The sequence below is a fragment of the Gastrolobium bilobum genome, unplaced genomic scaffold (genome assembly GCF_033153095.1).
Source record: "Gastrolobium bilobum isolate Gb01-03AN ecotype WA unplaced genomic scaffold, APGP_CSIRO_Gbil_v1 utg647, whole genome shotgun sequence".
Lineage (NCBI taxonomy): Eukaryota > Viridiplantae > Streptophyta > Magnoliopsida > Fabales > Fabaceae > Gastrolobium > Gastrolobium bilobum.
The window spans coordinates 435,113-457,609 of NW_026899122.1; the positions used below are offsets into that span (position 1 = coordinate 435,113).

Sequence of the window (22,497 nt, forward strand, 5' to 3'; positions counted from 1 at the left end):
ACGTACAGTGTGTTGGATTACTGTTTATGCAACCAAACTTCCGTTCAAACACTAGCAAATATAATTTTCAGTGAAATCAACTTGTTTGAATGTCTCTTTTTAAACTTGCTTTTACATTTAACATCCATTTTTTATGTCAAAGTTTATTTTTAAGTAAAGGTATCCAAAATACTTTCACCAAAAAGAAAAAAAAAAAGTATCCAAAATACAACTTGCCTCAATTTAAACTCATTCCAATTTTATAGAATCAATATCATCTAAAATCAAATTTAACATTTACCAAAAAAAAAAAAAAAAAAAATTAACATATCTATTTTGGAAATGTCAAATCGGATTTGATTTTTAAAATCTCACGAATTTCATTACTTTTATTTAACAAGTTTTAAAAAAATTGGAAAAAATTAATTTGATTTTTAATTTAATATATATATATATATGTATATGTATATACACTTAAAAATCCTATTTAATAAAATGAAATCATATTAATTCCACATTCAATGAATTTCAAACATAAGATTTATTTGAAACCAATTCAAATCTTATTCTTTATAACAAATTCCAAAAAAATAAATTAATTTTCTATGAACACGAAATAAATCAAATCATTTCTTTATTCTGAATATTCCAAAAATAATAAAAGAAAAATACTAGGTAAGTAGAATTTGTCATCTACATTATTTTCATTTATTTAATTACTACCATTTAATCTTTGATAATTTATTGTTAAATTGTGTAATTTTTCTGTTCCATTTAGCTACTTGTTAAAGACTACACTCCAATAATTTTTCATTCATTTTAAGCCAATCTTCAGATGTTATTTCAATCTTTTGATTTAAAACTTGAAAGAAAAAAATGAGGCTTTCAATTAACATTTTAATGCCAGAAAAATCCATCCATCCCTTAATTGTTCGAAACTGATAGCCTAAGATGTACAACAAGATAAAAGATATGAAGGGGAACAATTTCCATGATGATCTTTGCGTCTGAAAACAACTCAATCAGCCGAAAACTTAAGGATCACGTTATGGCTTGTGTTTCTCAGATGAAGCGTCCTTTTGTATGTCAGCCGAAGAAGAATTAACATCACAACTGCATCAATGTATATAAATACATTTAGAGAACTCCATGCATGATTAATAGAGGACAATCTTGTAAAAGTCTAACGAAAATAAAGGAGGATAATACCATAAAAGGGTAGAATTAGTGAGAAACAAAGAAGCTAAATTTTCATAGGTCTTTTCAATGGGTAAAAGCAACTATGTTGCGGCACCCATATTAGTCCCTAGTACAAACCAAAAGACAGAACCAAACACAGGAAGTCTAGGAAGGTGTCATTGTTTTTTCTTTTTCTTTTTTTGGCGAGTTATTTGGGTGCACTAGTTAACTGAGGAGCCAGTTACCACCTTTTGATAAAAAGGTGTCAGTAGGACTCAAAAGCCATCAAATAAAATATAAAGATATTTGAGATCTGTTGATGACATTGTGAGACCATTTTATGCAACCATTCTTTCAAATGTACTATCAGAAGAATTTCCATTTCAGGACATAGTGGCGTACCTCAAAAGCATTTTTTTCTACTTGACGCGGCTCCACAAGAACATAAAGTGGCTTTCCGATAAGCCTGCACTGTCCCTGAAATAGAAGGCTTAATTTACCTTTTATTTCCATGACTTCAAGAAAATAAGAATTTAAAGGAAGGGAAAAAGAAATCATATATTACAGAACATTGTATCCAGTGATCATATAAAAAGAAATTACAATATGGTAGCTCAAAACCCAGTAACAACAAATACATTTGCAGCTTTCAAGGAGGAGCTTAGTCAAAAATTTTTTTAACAAAAGCTCTATTATAAAAAGAGGTTTTTTATAATGAATAAAAAAGAAGCTAAGAGCTAGGAGCTTTCTTTAAGATATATGTCATTTTTTAAGAGTTTTCATATTTATTTTTTAATTTTACCCTTATTCTAAATTTATATTTACAATTTTTACCCTTTACCCTAATAACAAATCATTTCATCTCCCTAAAACAGCTTTTCTATAATCACCAAATAATGTTTACCTTTATTTTTTAAACTCTTTTTTCTAACTTGAGTTTAAAATTAGCTTTTAGCTTAAAAAATGCACCAAACATGCTCTAAAATCTCATATTTCACAATTTTTCAATATTTAAAAAAAAAATCATGTTATCTTAAAGGAAACTATAGATGGTGGATATACTGAAATTCTCGTATAACAAGCAAGATACTGCCTCCGTATACCAATGGATATTTACGCACAAAGTTTCTTGGAGAAAAGCACTCATCAGAACAGTTCATCTATTAAGCACGTGATCCTCTTGAATGTAACAACCGTGTGACAGACTAACTGCACATAGTTAGTCTTTAGCTTTTCTGTTATCACTTAGTTAGATCAGATAGTTAGTTGAGCCATTCTTTATGTGTATTTGAGACTGTATAAATAGGTGAAAGGTACTATGTATGTAAAGAACCAATTCAACCCAAAAACTTAAGCTGTTGGGTGAGGCTACATTAATGGTTTTATATATCTCAACATGCCCCCTCACACGAGAGCCCACTGGGCTTGAAGAGTGGACAATGCACAGGCCCACCTACCTGTGCGAAGAAAGAAATTCCACTTGAAAGAAAACAGGGGGCGGCGAGGATCGAACTTGGGACACGAGGCTCTGATACCATGTAAAGAACCAATTCAACCCAAAAGCTTAAGCTGTTGGGTGAGGCTACATTAATGGTTTTATATATCTCAACAATGTATCAGATCAGTAATTCGTTTGGATGCATGAAGAACGGTTTAGTAGGATTGGTATGAAAGTCAGGCAGCACTTGTGATGCCATGGCTGGTTGTGCCACCATGGTAGGTTGCTCCCCTGTGGGATCTTGATCGGCCATTGAAGAAGATGAAGAACTTTATGAAATCACTCTTTTTCTCTCCTGCGATACCAGAGCTCCAATTCAGAGCTCTGATACTATCTTGATTTTTCTGAAGTATTTATTATTCGAAAACTGATCTGATACACAGCACCTTTCACCTATTTATACAGTCTCAAATACACACAAAGAATGACTCAACTAACTATCTGATCTAACTAAGTTATAACCTAAAAGCTAAAGACTAACTATGTGCAGTTAGTCTGTTACACGGTTGTTACATTCAAGTTCACATTGCATGAGCATCACGTGCTTAATAGATGAACTGTTCTGATGAGTGCTTTTCTCCAAGAAAATTACAAGCTATACGAAAAGTTAGCTAGCGGTAGACAGGGAATAAATCATGCATTTTCAATAACAATGAAATTTTTGCTTTCTTGCTTGAAAGAAAGATAAACGTAATACCAAATATTGTATTAACCATAAGCACATCTTTTATAAGAGTATAAATTGGCCCTCGTGATCATAAATCAACCCAGCAGACAGAACAACCAACATTATCAGTTCATTTTAACCAAATTGACAAGGGACTGATAATGTACAATAAGTTTGAAGTCCAATAGACTATCAATATGAGAAACACCACACGAATTGTGATTTTTGGTTAAGAATTTTTAGCTTTTGGATTACCGATAACAAGATAGATTAACTAGAAAAACAAGCATAACTTACAAAAGCTTAGTCATTACCTTAACCTCAGGCACACCAATCACACAAGCACATTCCACTACTTCAGCACCAAGACGTTCTACAAAATAAGTTGGAAAATAAAACATATAATACACTTGGGACCACATACATAGAACAATCATGAGTGAATTAAAGAAACAAGAGAAAAAGAGAAACAGTAAAACCAAGTACAAAGACTGCAAATCACCTAGAAGTCTTATTGCTGCAGATAGAGTACCACCTGTGGCCACCAAGTCATCAATAACTATGGCCCGTTCACCGGGCTGGACAGCTCCAACATGCAGCTCCAAACAATCAGTTCCATATTCTAGAGCATATTTTTCTGAAATTACTTCACCTAAACATGAGGTATGTCAAAGTTTAGGCACAACGTCAAGGCCAAATTCAGCATTGGGACTAGTAATTTAAATAGAAAGCTCCAGAACTCTACAAACTTTAATTTGAAATTAAATCAAGATTTTGTTCCAGCCATTGGTTGGAAAGATTTAGGGCATGATTTGAATATGCATATACAAGTGTGCCAGCATGTGCACGGGGAAGGGGATTTGAAAAACAAGTTGGAACCTGATCTGTAAATAACTTTGATTCTATCCATAACAGAGATAAGTATCACTTATAAATTTTTAATTAAATTTGGTGGAATCAATTTGAACTTTTAAAAATGGAACAAGAATGAGAACATAATAAGCTTAAAGAAAGCTGGGATTTCTTTACTCATTCATTGTGATATATAGATAGTAGCTTGGATTAGTAATTATGACCTGGTTTTGATGGGTGATTTTTCAACTTATAAACGTACCTGAGTTATTTCATGCTATAAGCACTTACAAGGCATTATACATCATGAAAATAGCCATTGAGCTTAAAAGTTCTTTCCGTTTATTCTAAGGTGCTTGTGCTTCAATGTTTAACATATGAAAGTAAGCTGAAACTTAAATTACTTCTTTTTGGATATGCACTTTACAATAAATTATTATAAAATCCCTACTATATAGTATACAATCTATTCAAATTAGGCCTCTATTAGTAAGATTTAAAAAAAAAAAAAAAAAAAAAAGAACGCAAGAGCAGGGCCCAAAAAGATAAATTTATCACCACCCCGTGCAATTCTTGGTGCACCAAACTGTAGAAATGTTGAGAAGATTGCTCAATCCAGATCAGGAACACCAATAAAAAGACAAGCTAAGCAACAGTACCACCACATACATCTATTTCACTTACAATAATGATTCTATATTCGTAGAGCACTTCGAAGCTTGTTTGGTATCTTAAATTGAATATTTATATGGCATTTCACACGTTCCTCTTAGATGTTTGAGTTTATCTGTTCTAATCAGTCAAACAGGAAACATGAAATTGGAGCCAATTGACTTTAGGCGATGTAACACCCACTACTAACAGAATAACACATTAATAGGACAAGGTCTTTCCACTCAGTGAGGGCCGTCCCATTCCACAGAAAGTGATCAATTCTGCTGTTTTCGCCAGGGTTTGGTACTTTAAAGTTTCAACTTATATTGGTTAAGAAGCAATTTCTAAATGAACGTGACAAAATTATACCTGGCAGCTTCCGAGGTTTGCGTAAAGGAACAAACTTTGCACCAATGCCCAAAGCAATTGAGGGACCAAACAGGAATCCCCTTGCTTCAATTCCTACATGTAATCCAATCACATTAGAACGCAAACCAACCAAAGGCAATATCCTCTAGTAATAGCTCATTAATATAAACCCTCATAAAAACCCCCATTTCAGATCTCATCCAGCGGATGGAGATGCGACATTGGTTAGAATGACAACAGTGTCTGAGTTTGTTTTCTAGAAGAGGTTATTACAAGACACATATGTGGCCTAAATATCATCTTATCTATAAAAAATCGAAAACAGAGACCAAGAAAATATTTTGAATGGTACGAAACGGAACCCACAACCTACCTCTCAAAAACAAAAAAAAGAAAAGCAAATACTCTCAGTTCTTACCAAAAAAATAAACGAGCCACGAAAATCAAAATACAAGTAAACCCCCCAAGAAAAAAAAGTTGGAGATAGAGAAAGAAGAAAACGAATGCGAAACATTTTTTAAGGAAAAAAGGGAGAAAAGTGAGAAGAAATTGCATTTAGAGAAAGGGAAGCCATACCTATTTCCAAGTTTCTAGATCAATTGCGTTTAAAGAAGACCAAAATGAAACCCAATAAACGATTTAAGTTTTGAAATAAAAGAGACAAGAAGCAAGTACAAACTCGGATCTCTTTCTGCGGGGAAAAAGAGAAAGCTTGGTGCTTTTATCAAAACCCCATTAATTTTTTGCTTCAACTTCTGAAATTTATCTTTCTTTCTTTTTTGTCCTCAATACAAGAAGCAGAGGAAGAAAAAGAAAGGTACCCAAATTATGCTTTTTTTTAAAAAAAGTAGTAGCAGACGTGTACCAAAAAAAAAAAAAAAAAGTAGTAGCGGACACGAGGGATGAGAAGCTTAGAGTAGAGTACAGTACAGTACCGGCAACAACAGAAATGTGCATGTCTCTGTAACGATCGACAAAAATGTCGACCGTGTCTTTAAACGCCTTGTGATCCAACAACAATGTCGTTATGTCTTGAAACATTATTCCTGCAAAATTTCATCACCCCTCATTAATTTAATTGAATCCATAAGAAAGACAAAAAAAAAAAAAAAAAAAACACCCAACCCATTTTCAAAACTTAAAAAAATAAATAGTTGCAGATCTGTTCGATAAAAGTTCAAAAAGAAACTGCAATAACAAAACAAGTCCAAAGCAGAGACACCGAACGAAGCATTCTTAAAAAAAGAGAGAGAGAGAGAGAGAGAGAGAAACCTTGTTTTGGGAAGTGAGGCACCACTCTGATGGCTTGGTATATTGCTTGCAACCTTGGGTCTCCCTTGAGGCCATTCTCTTCGGCGAACATTTTGTTGTGTGGTGTACTTTACTGTGTTTGTTTGGTTTGAATGAGAATGAGATGAACCAAAATGTTTGTGTTGTTTGTTTGAGGAAAAGACAAAGTTGCTTTGCTTTTTCTTGTGTTTCCCTCCGAAACAGAAAACTCTTGTTTCTATGGGAGAAGATCAAATTGTTTGGTTCCGTTTCATTTAACTTTTAAAAGTATCGCACTTCGAGCTTATTTTCCAGGTCACCCTAGCTAAGCACGTTGTAACATCACCACGCGATTTTCTATCATCTATGTCACGCGCTCTTCATTTTCATAAAAAAAAATATTTTGCTAAGGTTATTTTTATTTATTTAAAAATTTATAGTAAAATGATTCTGTTTTGGTGTATATTTTTTAAAAAATTTTATAATTTCCTTATACTTTTATAAAAAAAGATATAAAATATTATTATTTTACTTAAAATGACATGAGATTATATTGTGAAACATTTTTTTTCCTTTATTTAAAATTAAAATACTCAAATTGTACCCAAAAAAATGTGTCACAATGGTGTTACCTTATAGTCATTTTTGAGTCTATACATTTATTTTAAAAGAATTAAGTATCTAATTGATTTCCACATCATAGGGAAATTCAAATTATGGGCCATTTTTTAGTCTATACATTTAATTTAAGAATGATGTGTAATTTATTATTTTCATATTAGAATATTTGAAACTTGTATAATTTTTTACAGGTATTTAGATATGTTAATAATTTTTTAAAATATAAATTATAGATTTGCATATACTTATCGGGTCATGCGGTTCAATCAATAACCCACTTGTTGAAAGACCGGATCGAGTTTAATAATATTGATAATAACTCCTTTAATACAATTATAAAAAATATAGTAATAAGATGCTGGAAAATAAACTAAAAAATAGTTAATATTTCGTCTGAGTAAATTAGTTTATTAACTGATTTTTTATTTTGAAAATTTTGTGTCTAATTATACATTTTTTTAGTATCAGTTATAAATTTTTTTTCTTAAACCCATTTCTTAAGTTTTTTATATTAGAATATTTGAAAGTAATATTATTTTTGGCATGCATTTAAATATGTTTGTGGATTTTTACGTATAAAATATAAATTTATATATATTTAATTAGGTCAAACGGTACAGGTTTAACCATTTATCCAACAACTCAATTTTCCGGCCGAATTAATGACGGATTCGGTTATAATAATATTGGTAGAATCCTTATTAACAAAAGTAGTTAAAAACAAAGTGATTTTATTTTAGAGAAGGAATTGGAGTGACGCGCAGAAAGATAAGGTGGTGGAGGGAAGACGTAAAGGAAGAGGGTGGGAGCAGAGTATAACTATTCACGCGCACGCTTGTGTACTATGAAAAACATGATAACGTGATCATTAATATCTTTAGACCATCTATCACATCCCTTAGATTTCATTTCCCATATTCCAACGCCTCCTTCTCTCTTACATAACATCAATATTCAATTCCCTCAACTAATCAATATAACTAAATAAATATTAGACATTTTTTCATTAATAATCTTGCTTTATAAAAATCTTAAAATTTCAAGTCTTCGTAAATATAAATAAACTTTAACTTAATAAATAAATATAACACTTTTGTTCTATTATTATTAATATAAATTTTGATTCATTCATCTCTTCCCACAATTGTTTTTTTCCTCCGCCTTTGCTTTCCAGCTCCACACACATATATGGACATTGAGAAACTCAAATACACACGCATGAGTTGAAAAATCAATCAGTGCTTGGAATGGCAATGGGAAGTGCTACTAATTATGCAATCATACTGTTACACATGTTCTATAAGGAATCGTAGTTGTGATGGAATAAGATCTTCTTATGATCGGCGACCCCACATGGTGACTGTGAGTGTATGATTTTGCTTTGCTAAACAATTGTTATATTATACGCAGGCGTGGACCTCGTACAATGGTACCATGAGTTTTTCTCCCTTGTGTGTGAAAAGAGGCACAATCCTATTTCACCTAACCAAAACCAAATCTTTTAATTTTACACTTTATGGCTAATCATAACCTGACAAATACTCTGATGATGATTTCGTTTGTTAAAATAATAACTATCCATCAATAACTTAAACAGCCTGACGGATCCTATCGTAATCTGAACATTCCTTTCATTCTCATTATCTCCATTTTGAATTTTGGTCATCCCAGTTGGATTTTAAAAGTAAAAAAGTACAGATAACAATCCAAGTGGGGATCTTCCACTCGTATGCTTGCATATTATGAAGATAAGTTTGTTATTTCACAGTGCCATAATCAAACTTTGGAGAATGTGGTACCAATTTTAATACATATCAAATATCATCACGGAAAAGTTGTAAAAGTATATACAAGTAGCATTAATTTATGAGATAACGTGTCGTTATATGGTAACATACATTTATTTATACACACATTATTAGTGTATATATGAACATGTATATAATTTTGTTAAAGTGGGAGACCCACGTGTTGTTTGAGTGTGACCTCGATCCGAATTAAATTTTAATAAATTATATTTATTATGATTAATTATATAATTAATTATAATTTGGCCGGGTTAAAATTGTAATTTGGTCAGGACTACAATTTGTAATTTGGTTCTGTCTAAAATTTAAAATAATTTTGGTAAAAGATTTGGATAGATTGTATTAGGTTATGTGTTCAATTTTCACTTATATAAAAAAGGGAAAAATATTTCTGCAGTTACTGCAGATAAGTTATCTACATTTATTCTCAAAACGACATCGTTTTGATATTGAAATCTTAAAAAATTATAAATATAAAGACTATTATAACCCTGAAATAAATTAAAATTACAAAACACCATGATTTCTGCCCCAAAACGACGTCGTATTGAGCTTACTGCAGATAACTTATCTGCAGTAACTGCAGAAAAAACGAACCCTATAAAAGATATATATATATTTTGAGTAAAATTAAAAAAATATTTAATAAAATTATAATTCTTCTTAATGCTGCCTGCTCAGGTTCTCTGTATTTAATATAATTTAAATATATTATGATATGACCTAACTAAAATTAAAAAAATAAATACACATAATTTTTTGGCCCGGGTTCAAATTGGAGCCCGACTCCGCCACTGATTTTGTTGACTTATTACAATTTATCTCACATTGTGTTTTTTTATACAAATCTCTGGGGTGTTCATCAACCGATTAAAAATGATTTAAAACGCGATGACTGAACTGAAAAACCAATAACCGAATTAATTGAAAATTGAAAACTGGAAAAAAAAATCATAAAATTTAATTGGATTGGATCAATCTTTAGTTTGGTTGGTGAAAACCGATCCAATATAAACCGATTCAATGATTCCTCAACCTTACCCTCTACTTACTTGTGCCTTTCCTCACTCGTAGCCTAAGAATCATATAGAAAAATTCTAAATCCAAGACCCATTAATCCATCGTGTTGGAGAAAGTGGGTTGTGTTTGATCTATGTTATGCTTTTCTTTTGTGTAAGATACATCATATATTTTTATTGTATGGGTTATTGTTGAGCAACAACTACTCTATAGGATTAAAATTTGAGTCACTCTGTATATCAGGTAACCATGTTGTATATTTTTTATTGGAGATAAAAGATGGTAATTCAAATTTTTGTTGTACTGTATTGAAAATTAGATTATCGTTTACTGATGCTTCTAAATTGCACAATAATCATCGTATAAACTTTATAAAGCCGATACATACAAAATATATGTTATTTGCACAATAATCATCATACAAATCTTAAGATTTTTAAAAAATCAAAAATCAATTCAATTCAAACCAAATAAAATTGGATTAGATTTGAAAAAAAAATCCAAATGGAATAGATGATTACATGATCAAACCGAAGAGATAGGATCAGATAATTTTTACTTTCAAAATCGATCCAATCCAGACCGCGAACACCCCTACACATCTCACATTTTTTTTTGTACACAAGTACTTTGATCTTGTTACCTCAACGGATGTGAATAAATGTAATTTTTTTGATACATTAAAGTAAAGACACAAAACAAAGAAAAAGAAAAATAGAAAAGATTAAACAGGAAAGCTCTTAGCGAGTCTACACATGTCAAGCAAAATTATACCCCTACTGTCAGCCTGGAGATGACACCATAGTCGGGGGTGGGGCCAGAGAAGTGAGCTCATTAGGTAACTCCAGGTGCACCAACAGATAGTTTGCCAACCAATCTGTGCACCGGTTGCCTTCCCGAAGAACATGCATAAATCGAACATTCCATTGGTGAATAACAAATGCTCGTATTCGAGTCACTAGATGGGACTCGCGAGCTTCATTGCCTTCCTTACAAAACAATGCAATAACTGTTTGACAGTCATTTTCAACCAAAACATTTCTCCAACCTGCCTCTTAAGCTAACTCTAGCCTTTTTAACATACTCCACAGTTTCACTTGAAAAGTAGCACAATGTCCAATTCTTGCAGCGAACTCCATAGCCAAACTCTCTTGTGGTCACGAATAAGCCCTCCACAAGCTGCTTTAGTCGTTTGACCCTTCAAAGCCTATCTGTAATTAATTTAACATACGGAGTCAACGGAGGCTGCCAGCTAACATCCTTAGAGGAATGGAGTCGCAACATTGACTTTGTGTCTAAAAAGGCAAGTTGTATCTCCTTTAAGTAGTCAAGGATTAGCTGAGCAAGGTGGCGACCCCCATTGGGAGAGCTATCGTAGGTCATTTCATTTTTCCAGCGCCAAATATACCAGCAGCAAACAATATATAATGAACTTCAAACAATTCCTCACATACCCATGACATCGCAACTCCAATTATCAATCATTCAATCATCCCAATTGGCATCAAAGAATTGTATCAAGATGAATAAATGTAATTCAACATGTGTATGAATAAATGTAATTCAACATGTGTATCAAGATTATATTTATATATATATATATATATATATAAAGGTGGATAGAAAAATAATTATTCTCATTATGTTGGCTTGTTTTATTTGGCGATAGCTAACTTTCGTGATAGATTTGTAAGGAATTTGTGTTTTATGTGTATGAATATAATAATCAGTTGGTCATCTTATGCATCAGATAATGGTTATTTCTTATTTATTTATTTTTGAGATTAATGTTTTTTATGTTATAAGAGATAATTTTATTATCTCCTACACATATATAAAAATATGTGAAATCCATGGGGTGCCATGTAAAAAAAAAGAGAAAAAATATGTCTCACATACTTTTATATATATAAAAAATAAAATAATCTCCTATAATATAAGAAATATTAATTCATTTATTTATTTATCTTAGAATTTAAGGTTCAGGATTCAGGGTTCAGTTTCGGCAGCTTCCAAAATAATGAAATTTTAGATGCTAATGAGGTGGGAAACTAGGTACTAAACATGCCGGTGTTGTATATTCTAACACATATTCTATTGTCCTGTTCCATTCTTGATCTATTTTTTTTTTTTTTCCATTGATTCATTTATTATTCAAATAGTATAGTTCAAGCCACGTTGAAATCATATAAAAAAACGAGGTTCTTTTAAAGTTATTCTCCCTATTCTTAAAACTCGAACTTAAATTCTTATATAAATAATTGGTCCAATTTGTTTCATATTACTTATCTTCCTTCCTACCTACCTCTACGACCATCTCATCCCTTTTTTTTAATTATTTTAATTTGGGGGACCAAAAAACCATGACCATAAAGTAGACGAACCACCAGCCAATAAAGACTAACTCATTTCGAGCCACACGGCGAGCGAATCATCCCAAGGTTATCTAACGAATCTGCGTATTTAATGATTGGGGTCGCAAGAAAGAGATTAGTATGATTCAAATCAACTCATTGATGATGAAAGAGACATTGTGGCTTTTATATTTAGTAAGATCCGTCCTACAAACTAAAGTGTTAATCCAAAAGATTTTAAAAGCATTGTAAATTTATGTGCAGAAGTCGGTATTAGGAATGGGAACAATAGTGGATAGACATTAGTTAGTTAGGCACCACTTTAGTGCTTTATTAAGCAAAATAAAATGTATAATCAAATTTAACAATTTATTTCCTCATTCAACGAATAAATTGGTATATAATGTTGTATTCTACAAAAACCATACAAGGCTTTGGTAAATTTAATTAGCCGCATGAAAATGATTTGAATACAATCCAACTAAACAGTTGAAATGTGGTTAGGGACGATGGGCCGTGAGAACTTGGGCCGGTCCAAAGAGATATTGGACCTCCTAGCCATTTCTATCTTAGGACAAAATCCATATTTTCTCAGCCACGGTGTTTAGTTTGGGAGAAAATTTTATTATTGGAAAAAAAAAATTCTTGGAATATGATGAGTAATTTTTTTGCTCAGATAAGTTACAAAAAAGGTGTTTGGTAGACAAAAAAAATGTGTTGGGAAGTTGGGTTATTTTTACTAATGCTATGTTTGATTGATGGAGAAATATTGATGAGAATGTGTAATAAAATTACAAAATTATCCATTATGTTAAAATATTGAATCACAGTCACCCATTACAAAATAATTGTCAGCAAACGTATGTTAAAATATTGAACCCTGACTTTTTCAGGGCATTTTTGTCCGCAAATCGTACATGCGTTTCTCCATTCGTTGGATTAAAAAAATACCACAATTCAAATGGCAATTTTTTTTTTCATTGCCTAATTCAAAACGAAATGCATGGAAAAAATAATATACCGATATTTTATAACTTCAAGACATATCAAACATGATTAACATATTTTACCTACCCCACTTTTTCAACATTCCTATCAAATTCTCCATGCCAAACACCCCCAAAGATTGACTGCATTTATCAATTAATGATCTTAGGTTAAATTTATCAATGACTATAATAAGTTTGTAACAGCATTCTAAAATGAAAAAGGAGTGCGAGACTACAAAAATACTTCACCGATCACAAGGATTAATCGAGAGAAGTGAAAACAAACAATGCCTCAAGAATTAATGCATCACGTATATCTTGATTCATTGCTTATTTAGCTCATTTCCATACATGCTTTTTTCAATCTCAACAAGTATATATTAAGCAGAGAGTGTAAACAGAGTATGAACAAAGCTAGTTAATCATGTAAGGCATATATGTACAATTTTTACATTCGGAGTTAGCCCTGTTGGCATTTATGTATAATTACAATTCTCAAGTGATGTTTGTTCAAACTGCAGTATGGCAGAACAGCAGATGAATTCCTTCACTTGTCAAGAACGATAATAACTTTCACCTACGTTAGTTATCCAGCTACATTGGCAAGTTAACACCTTCTCTGAAAAGGATGTTAGCCACTGAAGATGTCCACGTAGTGCTGCTACCATTCTGGCTATCTATGCAATGACTTTCATTCTCTATAGCATTAACATTCATGTTCCTCCCCATTTTCTTTCCAACTAACATCCCTAGTTTCACAGCTGTAAGAATGCCAAATGCAATTAGAACAGGTCTAACTGCCCAGTGATGATCCTCTACATGTTGATACTTCTTTAACATACATGGACAAGACCTGAAATTAATCACATCAACCTCAGAGGGATCAGCCAAGAAGGTGCTTGGTTCATCCCCAAAAGTCAACATTCCTGGGAACTTGACAACTAGACACCCATTTGGTAGGATCCATGAAATCTTACCAGTAGCCCAGGCTCCTCCCCTTTTACGTGGCCATTCGAATCGAGGACTCAAAACATTGGCTTTCAGCCTAGTAAACTGCCCCACACAGTAAGATTCTGCCATTTCAAGTTCTGAAGAATTTCCTTTCCAAAGAGTTTGCAGCCCAGTAAACCCAACATCCACTCTGCCATCACGATCGACGGAATGAAGAATACCCACTGGCGAGTGCTTCTCATCTTCTTCCTTCAAGCGTACCCAATCACCAGCTGCCAAACCATTAGTGACACGTTCAAGAGTTGATGCATGAATCCTTATAGGGTCATGAACACCATGGACCCTCACTAAAACAAAACCATTATCTGCATGACGTTCTAAACCAACAACATTTCCTTCTGGAACATCCATGTTTTGAGGCTTGCATGAATTGGAAAGCTTTCTAGATCGCACCATGTCACCCACCTGAAGATGATCCTTTGAGAGGAACCACTGTGTATAGCCAATGCTACTTGATTTTACTGTAATTTTTTGAGTTCCGAGAAATCTCCACCCTCCATCATTGGCTACTGCATTCAGTGAGCTGAAAAGTAGGCAGGACAATTAAGAATAAAGTAATATTTATTAGAAGATCTTTCTTTTGCCCATGAAGTTAAATGAAAATTAACTGAAAAGATAACCATGCTTAGATAAAAACAGTTACAGCTCAAAGATAATTGTTTTAATACTTTCTGGTACAGACAGTATCTCAGATTATTTGGAAGCACAAGTGTAAAACACTTTCACTAATTTTCAACTAATTGGCTACCCATTAAATGTTCAGAGTTCATATCAAGCCTTCAGAAGATACAATCTACAATGAACGAGCTTGATAACTGAAGTGTGGAGACAAAATCACCATCCAGACAATATGCACACCGAGTGAATATCTCACCATGTTATGCAGTCATGTTCAATTGTAATTGATTGATCTAAACAATACTATGTTTATTCAGACAATGCATGATGCAAGACACTAAAACATCAAGAAATAAAATAATGATGATTTTTCCAAAATATGAATGTAAAGAAAGGTTAATACAGTATACATAACTCTATCGAACTCTTCTTAAGCAATGAAGAATTTGAAAAACAACCACTGAAACTTCATGTCCCATATAACTATTTACTAGCATATGGCAAACCACTATTTGAATCTCCCTATGACCAGCACCATTCTGTTCTAGTAACCCCCAATATCTTGTGTTTTTGGACCAATTGTCATCCTCGTATGGATAAAATAATTCATACAACTTGACTAGTTAAAAAAGATCATTCCAAAAGCATTCTGGAAAAAGCAGTTATAACATCAACGCAAAATAGGTCATCATACGAATAATGTGTGGTATGTGTGCACATGCATGGGGGTATACATATATAGCAAACATCCACAGTAAATTAGTCTCACATATCACTCACTAAAAATGAATGAAACTAAGTAAAAAGCCAGAATATGTACCACACAACTTTGTAAAGCTGTTAAAAAAAAAAGGCAACCTAGTTGCAGAAACTTTCTAGAAAAATATTAAAACTCACAAACCTTTTAAAGACTGTCAGAATATCTACCATTGAAGGACGATTCCTTAAATCATACTCAAAGCATCCACTGAGGATATTCTCAATTGAAGAAGGAAGGCCACAAGGAATATGTGGTTTTTCATGCTTTTCAACAACCGATTGGTAAATTTCACCAACAGGAAGTCCATACCAAAGTTGATTACCTGTCAACATTTCCACAATGGTGCATCCGAATCCCCATGAATCGGTTTCAAAGGATATAGGGCCTCTAACTTTTGGTTGCCATTGTTCTGGAGCCATGTAATTTGGCGTACCAAGCCTGTGAGCCATATCTGAACTCATGAATGTAGAACCAAGCAAAAGACTGGGAATGCCAACATCTCCCAATATTGCTTGATCACTATCATCGAGAAGCACATTAAATGGTTTAAGGTTGAGAACTAGGATCCCTTTTGAGTGAAGTTCCAGAATACCTTGAGCAAGATTGATACCATACCTGCAGCATGTAACATGCCATTAGTATTGACCAGCTTTCCCCCCTCCTCCCTGTGCTATATAAAGATACATATAAACATATATTTCACTAGACACACCAAAATCAAATTACCTCAGAACATCAGGCAATAAAATCCTCCCCTCTCTGAGTCTAGCCATCTTGTCACCGATTGAACCCTCATAAAAATTCATAATGATGCATATCTGTGAGCACAAACAAATATATTAATAGATAGCCAAGTCTACATTGGAAGCTAAAGATCGCCCATATACTGAATAAAATGCACAGTCCAAGTCTAACCCTTCCATTTAAAATTGAAATTCCAAGTAGACAGCAAACCCTAGGCACCCCTTTGCACTGAAAATATAATTCGTGAAATTTCTCTAATACAGTCTTCATATGTTCCTCTCTGATTGGAGGTAATATCTTGACAGCAACTTCATGACACTCATCATAATCTTCAGTTGACTGATGATGAGTTGCTAACCAAACATCACCAAAGGTCCCACGACCAATTCTGTGTCTGAGTTTCAACCTTTCAGGTTCAATCCATAGGTCCTTGTTGCTGGATGAGGCTGTGACAGTTCTAAGGTGCTCAGGATCACCAACCAAGAGTTCATACTCAAAAGTAGCTGGTGGAGTAGCAATAACTTGTGCCATTCCTCAATCTGAAGTTGTAACATTCATAATTCAGCAAATTGCAGAAATCCCAATACAATATACATGTGTAATAATTGATAATTAACATTTGAACTGCTGAAAACATATGTCTACCTACATGCATAAAACAATAATATGCAAACTGGTATTCACCATCAGCATATGCAAACTCTTCACCTTCTGAGAACTAAAGAACAATAATACAAAGGGCATGTAAACTTATACACTTTGTTTGATGAAGAATCAACCAGAGTTCAAAAATATGAAAATCAGAAACAATAAACAGTACCGAATTTACTGTGAAACTCAGTATACTAAGAAGAAGAAGAAAAAGTTTAGTGTTATTGTGAGAGCACTTACAAATCAACGGCTTGGGGGTGCAGATAAAATTGCCAGGTTTGTTTATATAAATTCAAAACAAAGTTGAGAAAAAAGGAGGAGAAGATGGGAGAACTGAATAGAAACTGGGGTGGCGAGTCATTATTTAAATGAAAATAATAATAATAAAATGGCTAAGGGCATGAATGACATTTTAAACGGTGATGAAGTAATGTTATATTTGTTGATATGTATAAATATGGATTATTTAGTCTTCTCCCAGTATACGTCATGTACGATTTAACGTAGCTTCCAAGTCGCAGTTATTGATAAAAAAAGAGGGGGAAATAGGTTATTTTTTAAATATATATAAAAGGATATGAGATTTATGTGACGTTATTTAAAAAATAATAATAATAAATTTTATATATTTTTATTTATATACAGAAAATAAAATGTATTTTTTTTTTTTTATAAACGAGAGACATTAAAAATTCAAAAAAAAGAAAAGAATAAAAACTATTAGAAATTCAACAATGATTGGTATAAATAGTATCACCATTTTAGTATTTTACGATGCCCTGTTGTTTTACTCCAGGCAAGTAGGTATGTCTTGTAGGTAAAATTAATGCAAACTAACATACAGAAAAATTCTTAGTATACATAAAATTAATATAAACTAATTAGAAAATAGCTACAAAAAGATTATTAAAAAAGCTGCAAATAAATTTTAATACAAAATTTAACGATAAACATAAAAGTACAACGAAGACAAGATTTGTCGAAAATTTTGTACTACCCAATGAACCTTTCTTATCCTATGCTACTTGATGCACAGTATACATAAAGAGTTGATGTTCATTGCTTACCATTGTTTCCAGTTTCCACCGATTATAATTTCTATCCTTTCAGCCAGCAGGCGCTGATTCTCCGTTCTAATCAAAATAGAGACTCACATGGACAATTTTTTTTTAGGTAATCTGCACACAACTTTAGTAAATTTAAATAAACTTATTAAATAATTATTTAAATTCTTTTCCTCCAAGACTCCATACAAAATATTGGCTTCATATAAAATAATATTATTTTAAATTTATTTTTTATGATAAAATTTTACTTTTCTCCTCAAATCTGGTTTTATTCTCAAATTAATTCTTTTTTTATTATAAAAATTAGTTTTTTTCTTCTCAAATCTCAATTGCTTTATTATATATAGAGAAAAGTGTTTGTCATTTTAAATGACAAAAAGTTATATCATTTAAAATGACAAACACCAAACACATATATTAAAGTAGTGTAAATGTCCTTTTTCAACTTTTTTTATTTTAAATTTTAAATTTATATTCTTTTGAATTAATTACATATATCCTCTTTGTAATTTTGATTTTATTTCTTTTAATATATATATTTTAAATTATATCAGAATTAAAGAAAAAATATTTATCCTTTTAAAAGTAATTATTTTATTTAAAATTAATATTTTGAGTTTGGTGTTTTTCATTTTAAATAATATAAGTTATATCATTAAAAGAGAGATAGATACAATGAATGAAAATCATGTAAGAGAAAGTGAGTGGTTTTTTTTTTAATTTAAATTTTAAATAAAAAATATTTTCTTGTATTTATCTCTTTTTTAAAATGACATAATTTTATATCATTTAAAATAACAAACAGGCTATAAAAAAAATGACAAATATTTTTTCCTAATATTTTTTATTTAATTTTAAATTTTTTTAAAAAAAATCTCTCACTTTTTTACACCGTGATTTCTGTAACACAAAAACCAACTGAAAAAGCGTCATATTGATAGGTATGTTGCGACCCCAGGTGCAGCAACTTAAAGGCATGGGCGCATGCCATGCCATGCCTGATAGATTGCATGATTGACTCAATTACAATTCCCAAGGCATCTCTCTTTGCACTGAACATGAAGAAAATCCACTGCAATATAATTCTTTATGCCAAGATGTTGCGTATGAGAGAATGAGCCACAGTATTTTGTCGAAGAACGATACTACTACAGTCTATCCTACTAAAGGAACCAAAGCAAGGTTGAAAAATCTGTTAACAGAGTGTGTACAGACTAGAGAATAAAATCATTAAAATGTGAACTCTTAAAAATACTCTCTCCTTGTGTGTCTCGGAGGGAAGTGCTGCCTACCGCAGCATAAATTTTTTCTAATTTCCCTAAAACCGCTCACTATACCTCTGGCAATCATTGAGGGGCAAATCCCGCCTTCCATTCTAGCTCTTCTCACAACTGCCAGCCGAGTGTCTGAGAACAAACCTCCCAAAAAGCCAGTTAATCTGCTCTTTCCAACGCGATTTTCTTCTGCATTGCAATTCTGGATCTTCCCATTCTCTATGATTATACCATCCAAACCAATATCATCATCATGACTATAATCTTTCTGTTGATATCTATTCGCTTGTGACGATGACCTGCACTTATCCAGCTTGTGTAAGGACTTGTTTGAGGACAATATTATAGCAACATGCCTGAAATCCAACTAAAGGAGGTTCCCATTTCCCATTAATATTTCTACATCATACAAGTTAGTATTGATTTCCATACCCTTTCAAAGAAAATCACCAAGTCCTAATAAAACATTCATGAATGATTGGAACAGCAAGCCTCCTATAATTCTTTGGGCAGGTCAGATATTTAAAGATCTCCACAGCTATGGTGTCTTTTCTTATTTTTAATTGAACACCTTTAAAAATAACATATAATATATTATCTTTTTTTGTGTGTATGTGTGAATGATATACTATAAAGAGGGCGAACCGGAACAATGGTAAAGCTGTTTCTTTGTGATTATAATGTCACGAGTTCGAATCCAGAAAATAATTTTTTTGTAATTATTTGCAAGGATAAGGTTACGTATAAGAATTGTCCCAGCCCAGACTCGCTAGTTGAATTTAATTGGGAAATGGTTTTTTCTTTTGGTGAATGATATACTATATTATCTACTTACGCCAATATTTGGCTTCTAACTGAAAAGGTAAAACTGATCATTTATTACATAAAGAGAATTTAAAAACATATGTGTATTGCGTGAAGAACCAAGCTTCCTTCTATTCATTTGGAAGACACGACATTGCAGCGATTCAGTATTATTACCAGATAGAGGTGATTTACTACGTGCAAGTACAAAGGCCAGGACTCATCTTGTGCAACATGGCAGAGTAATGTTGGTCCTGAATCATGCAGGCAAAGCTGAATATTTTGCATAGTTACATTGAAAACTTCGTACCTCCGGTGTTGTTTCAAATTGTTAAGTCTTTTCTTCAATCGCTTTTTTTGAGAACTGCAAGTGTTGGATACATGGCGCACGAAATGAAGCTGCAAAACCAGGAAAAAGAAGAAGAAGAAGAAGAAGAAGAAAACTATCAAGTTACAACCAATGAACTTCTAACAACACCACATTACAAGAATTAAACGATAACTAATTAAAGTAACCAACTAGTTGAGACTTGAATGTCCTTTTCTAATGTTAGGTAGATTGTATTAAAGCCACATTAAAATCATACGATTCATACAATTATAATCTTATAAATCAGAGAAGTTCAAATGTGATGATTTGACAAAATATTTCATCAACATGTGCATGTGTAGATCAAGCAGGCTCTTCAATAAAACTGTAAGACTTAAAAGTCACAAACCTGGTCACCATCCTTGATGCCATGATCTCTGAGATAATCCGTTTCAGTAACTAGCTTGTGTCCATTATAGCATAAGCAAAATTGCCCCCAAACGTGTGGCCTACACAAACAAATGGAAAAAATAAAAAACACACGCAACAGATCATGGTAATTTCGTAAGTAGAAACTGCAGAAAAACATTAGTAACAGCACGCTTCTGTTCCATGAGGTTAAGAAAGCAACAAATTTCACTACGCAAATCCAAATTGAATAATGAAAACCAACCTATACGTGTCTCATATTCCAATATCATAATAAAATAATTCATAACAAGATACTCTAAATTGCCCCTATTCTCCACATAGTCAAATTAATGACATTGTTAAACCTCTAAAACCAAATTAGTCAGATTACATATTCATAAACACATGTAAGATGAGTAATTAACACACACACAAACACACACACACCATGATATTTTCCCTGGCCCCTTCTGAGGCATGTGACTAAAAGCTGCCTCTACTGCCTGCTTGAGTTCTGCAACAGTTGCTGTCTTTGCAACTTCAACATCTGCAAACAAACTCTTGCATCGATTCAAAATGAAAAAAGATTAAAAAAAAAAAGTACCAAGATTGGCGAAAAAAGAGGAGCGAATTACAGAAGGAAGAGGCATCCAATTTGTGGACGGAGAGCCTGAGGGGTTCGGAAGGAAGCCTGCCGTAGGAGAAATTGCGATCGACGATCATCAGCGAAGAGAACTGCATGCTCAGAGATCGTCGAGGGCTCTCGCTCTCCTCTGAAACATCCAATCGACTCTCACTCTCACTCTCACCCTCACCCATAGCGTCAACTGAAAAAGCGACTCATCAAATCGTGCTGTTTATACAAATACAAGAAGGAGATTCTTGGAGCGGAACCTAGCGCATTGTGCAAATGAAGTTAGGGTTGCGCTTGTAAGTGTAAATGTAACTGTTAAGTAACAGAGAGAGAGATTATTGGTGTTGTATGGTTGAAGGGAGGGTTTTGCAGACGGTGATGACGGTTAGGCTCGGAGATTCTTGATAACCGTTAGTCAACTGACTTAACCGCCTCTTCGCTTTCCTTTCCTTTGATTTGCAATTTTTTTTTTTAATTCGAAGTTATTGATTTGCAATGTACTTCCCATTTCATAATACAAAAATACGGCGTAGAAATATTGATTATTTAAAAGAAGAAGAAAAAACTGGCTGAAAAAATATTGAAAATAAAATGATTATGCAAGACAAATTCGCCAAGAACTTTAAACTTAAAAGTATCGTTTACCGAAAAAAAAAAAACACTTAAAAGTATCTATTAACTATGCTTATTATTTGTATAAACGATGACAAGATTATTATTTTTTAAAATTTTGGTAATATTTATTTATTAATGGAGTAAATATACATTTTAGTTTAAAAAGATGTTACTTCTAATACTTTGGTTTCAAAAAACTAAATTGAGATTCAGAGAGATGAACTGCTTAACGAATTGGAAACTTTAAAATTGCGAACTAATTAATATGTTCACAACTTTCGAGAATTTTCGAGACCAAAGTAACATAAGTGATATTTGTAAGGGCGCTAATGCTACAGA

The 22,497-nt window shown here is 32.6% G+C and overlaps 2 protein-coding genes across 6 annotated transcripts; both read right to left on the bottom strand.

Moving 5' to 3' along the window:
- Window positions 1–865: 865 nt before the first annotated feature.
- LOC133287453 (adenine phosphoribosyltransferase 5-like) lies at window positions 866–17,371 on the bottom strand. 4 transcript variants are annotated; one of them, XM_061485074.1, is made up of 12 exons: window positions 17,284–17,371; window positions 16,564–16,931; window positions 16,375–16,466; window positions 15,790–16,263; window positions 13,949–14,793; window positions 6,471–6,530; window positions 6,134–6,244; window positions 5,199–5,291; window positions 3,826–3,975; window positions 3,638–3,696; window positions 1,561–1,635; window positions 955–1,092 (listed from the first exon to the last, which is right to left on the bottom strand). In XM_061485074.1, exons 2-12 carry the CDS (start codon window positions 16,921–16,923, stop codon window positions 1,087–1,089), a joined length of 2,325 nt encoding a protein of 774 aa, XP_061341058.1. In that variant the 5' UTR covers window positions 16,924–16,931; window positions 17,284–17,371; the 3' UTR covers window positions 955–1,086. The 4 variants fall into 4 exon arrangements, with proteins under 4 accessions (XP_061341060.1, XP_061341058.1, XP_061341059.1 ...); XM_061485075.1 differs by lacking the exons at window positions 13,949–14,793; window positions 15,790–16,263; window positions 16,375–16,466; window positions 16,564–16,931; window positions 17,284–17,371 and having other exon boundaries at window positions 3,859–3,975; window positions 6,471–6,701; XM_061485078.1 differs by lacking the exons at window positions 3,638–3,696; window positions 13,949–14,793; window positions 15,790–16,263; ... (1 more) ...; window positions 16,564–16,931; window positions 17,284–17,371 and having other exon boundaries at window positions 6,471–6,701.
- Window positions 17,372–19,239: 1,868 nt separating this feature from the next.
- On the bottom strand, window positions 19,240–21,861 carry LOC133287442 (uncharacterized). 2 transcript variants are annotated; one of them, XM_061485060.1, is made up of 5 exons: window positions 21,545–21,861; window positions 21,357–21,456; window positions 20,908–21,007; window positions 20,499–20,587; window positions 19,240–19,683 (listed from the first exon to the last, which is right to left on the bottom strand). In XM_061485060.1, exons 1-5 carry the CDS (start codon window positions 21,726–21,728, stop codon window positions 19,356–19,358), a joined length of 801 nt encoding a protein of 266 aa, XP_061341044.1. In that variant the 5' UTR covers window positions 21,729–21,861; the 3' UTR covers window positions 19,240–19,355. The 2 variants fall into 2 exon arrangements, with proteins under 2 accessions (XP_061341044.1, XP_061341045.1); XM_061485061.1 differs by lacking the exon at window positions 21,357–21,456 and having other exon boundaries at window positions 21,514–21,861.
- Window positions 21,862–22,497: the final 636 nt, after the last annotated feature.

What these genes read in the sequence shown, in the direction of transcription:
- LOC133287453 (XM_061485074.1), bottom strand. Translation starts at nt 16,923, where the DNA reads ATGGCACAAGTTATTGCTACTCCACCAGCTACTTTTGAGTATGAACTC. An exon ending in TTTCAATTTTAAATGGAAGG is followed by an intron (nt 16,467 to 16,563) that starts GTTAGACTTGGA and finishes TTGTGCTCACAG; the next exon opens with ATATGCATCATTATGAATTT. An exon ending in TTGGTGTGCCTGAGGTTAAG is followed by an intron (nt 1,636 to 3,637) that starts GTAATGACTAAG and finishes CTTCTATTTCAG; the next exon opens with GGACAGTGCAGGCTTATCGG.
- LOC133287442 (XM_061485060.1), bottom strand. Translation starts at nt 21,728, where the DNA reads ATGGGTGAGGGTGAGAGTGAGAGTGAGAGTCGATTGGATGTTTCAGAG. An exon ending in GGGCCAGGGAAAATATCATG is followed by an intron (nt 21,008 to 21,356) that starts GTGTGTGTGTGT and finishes TTGTTTGTGTAG; the next exon opens with GCCACACGTTTGGGGGCAAT. An exon ending in GCATCAAGGATGGTGACCAG is followed by an intron (nt 20,588 to 20,907) that starts GTTTGTGACTTT and finishes CTGGTTTTGCAG; the next exon opens with CTTCATTTCGTGCGCCATGT.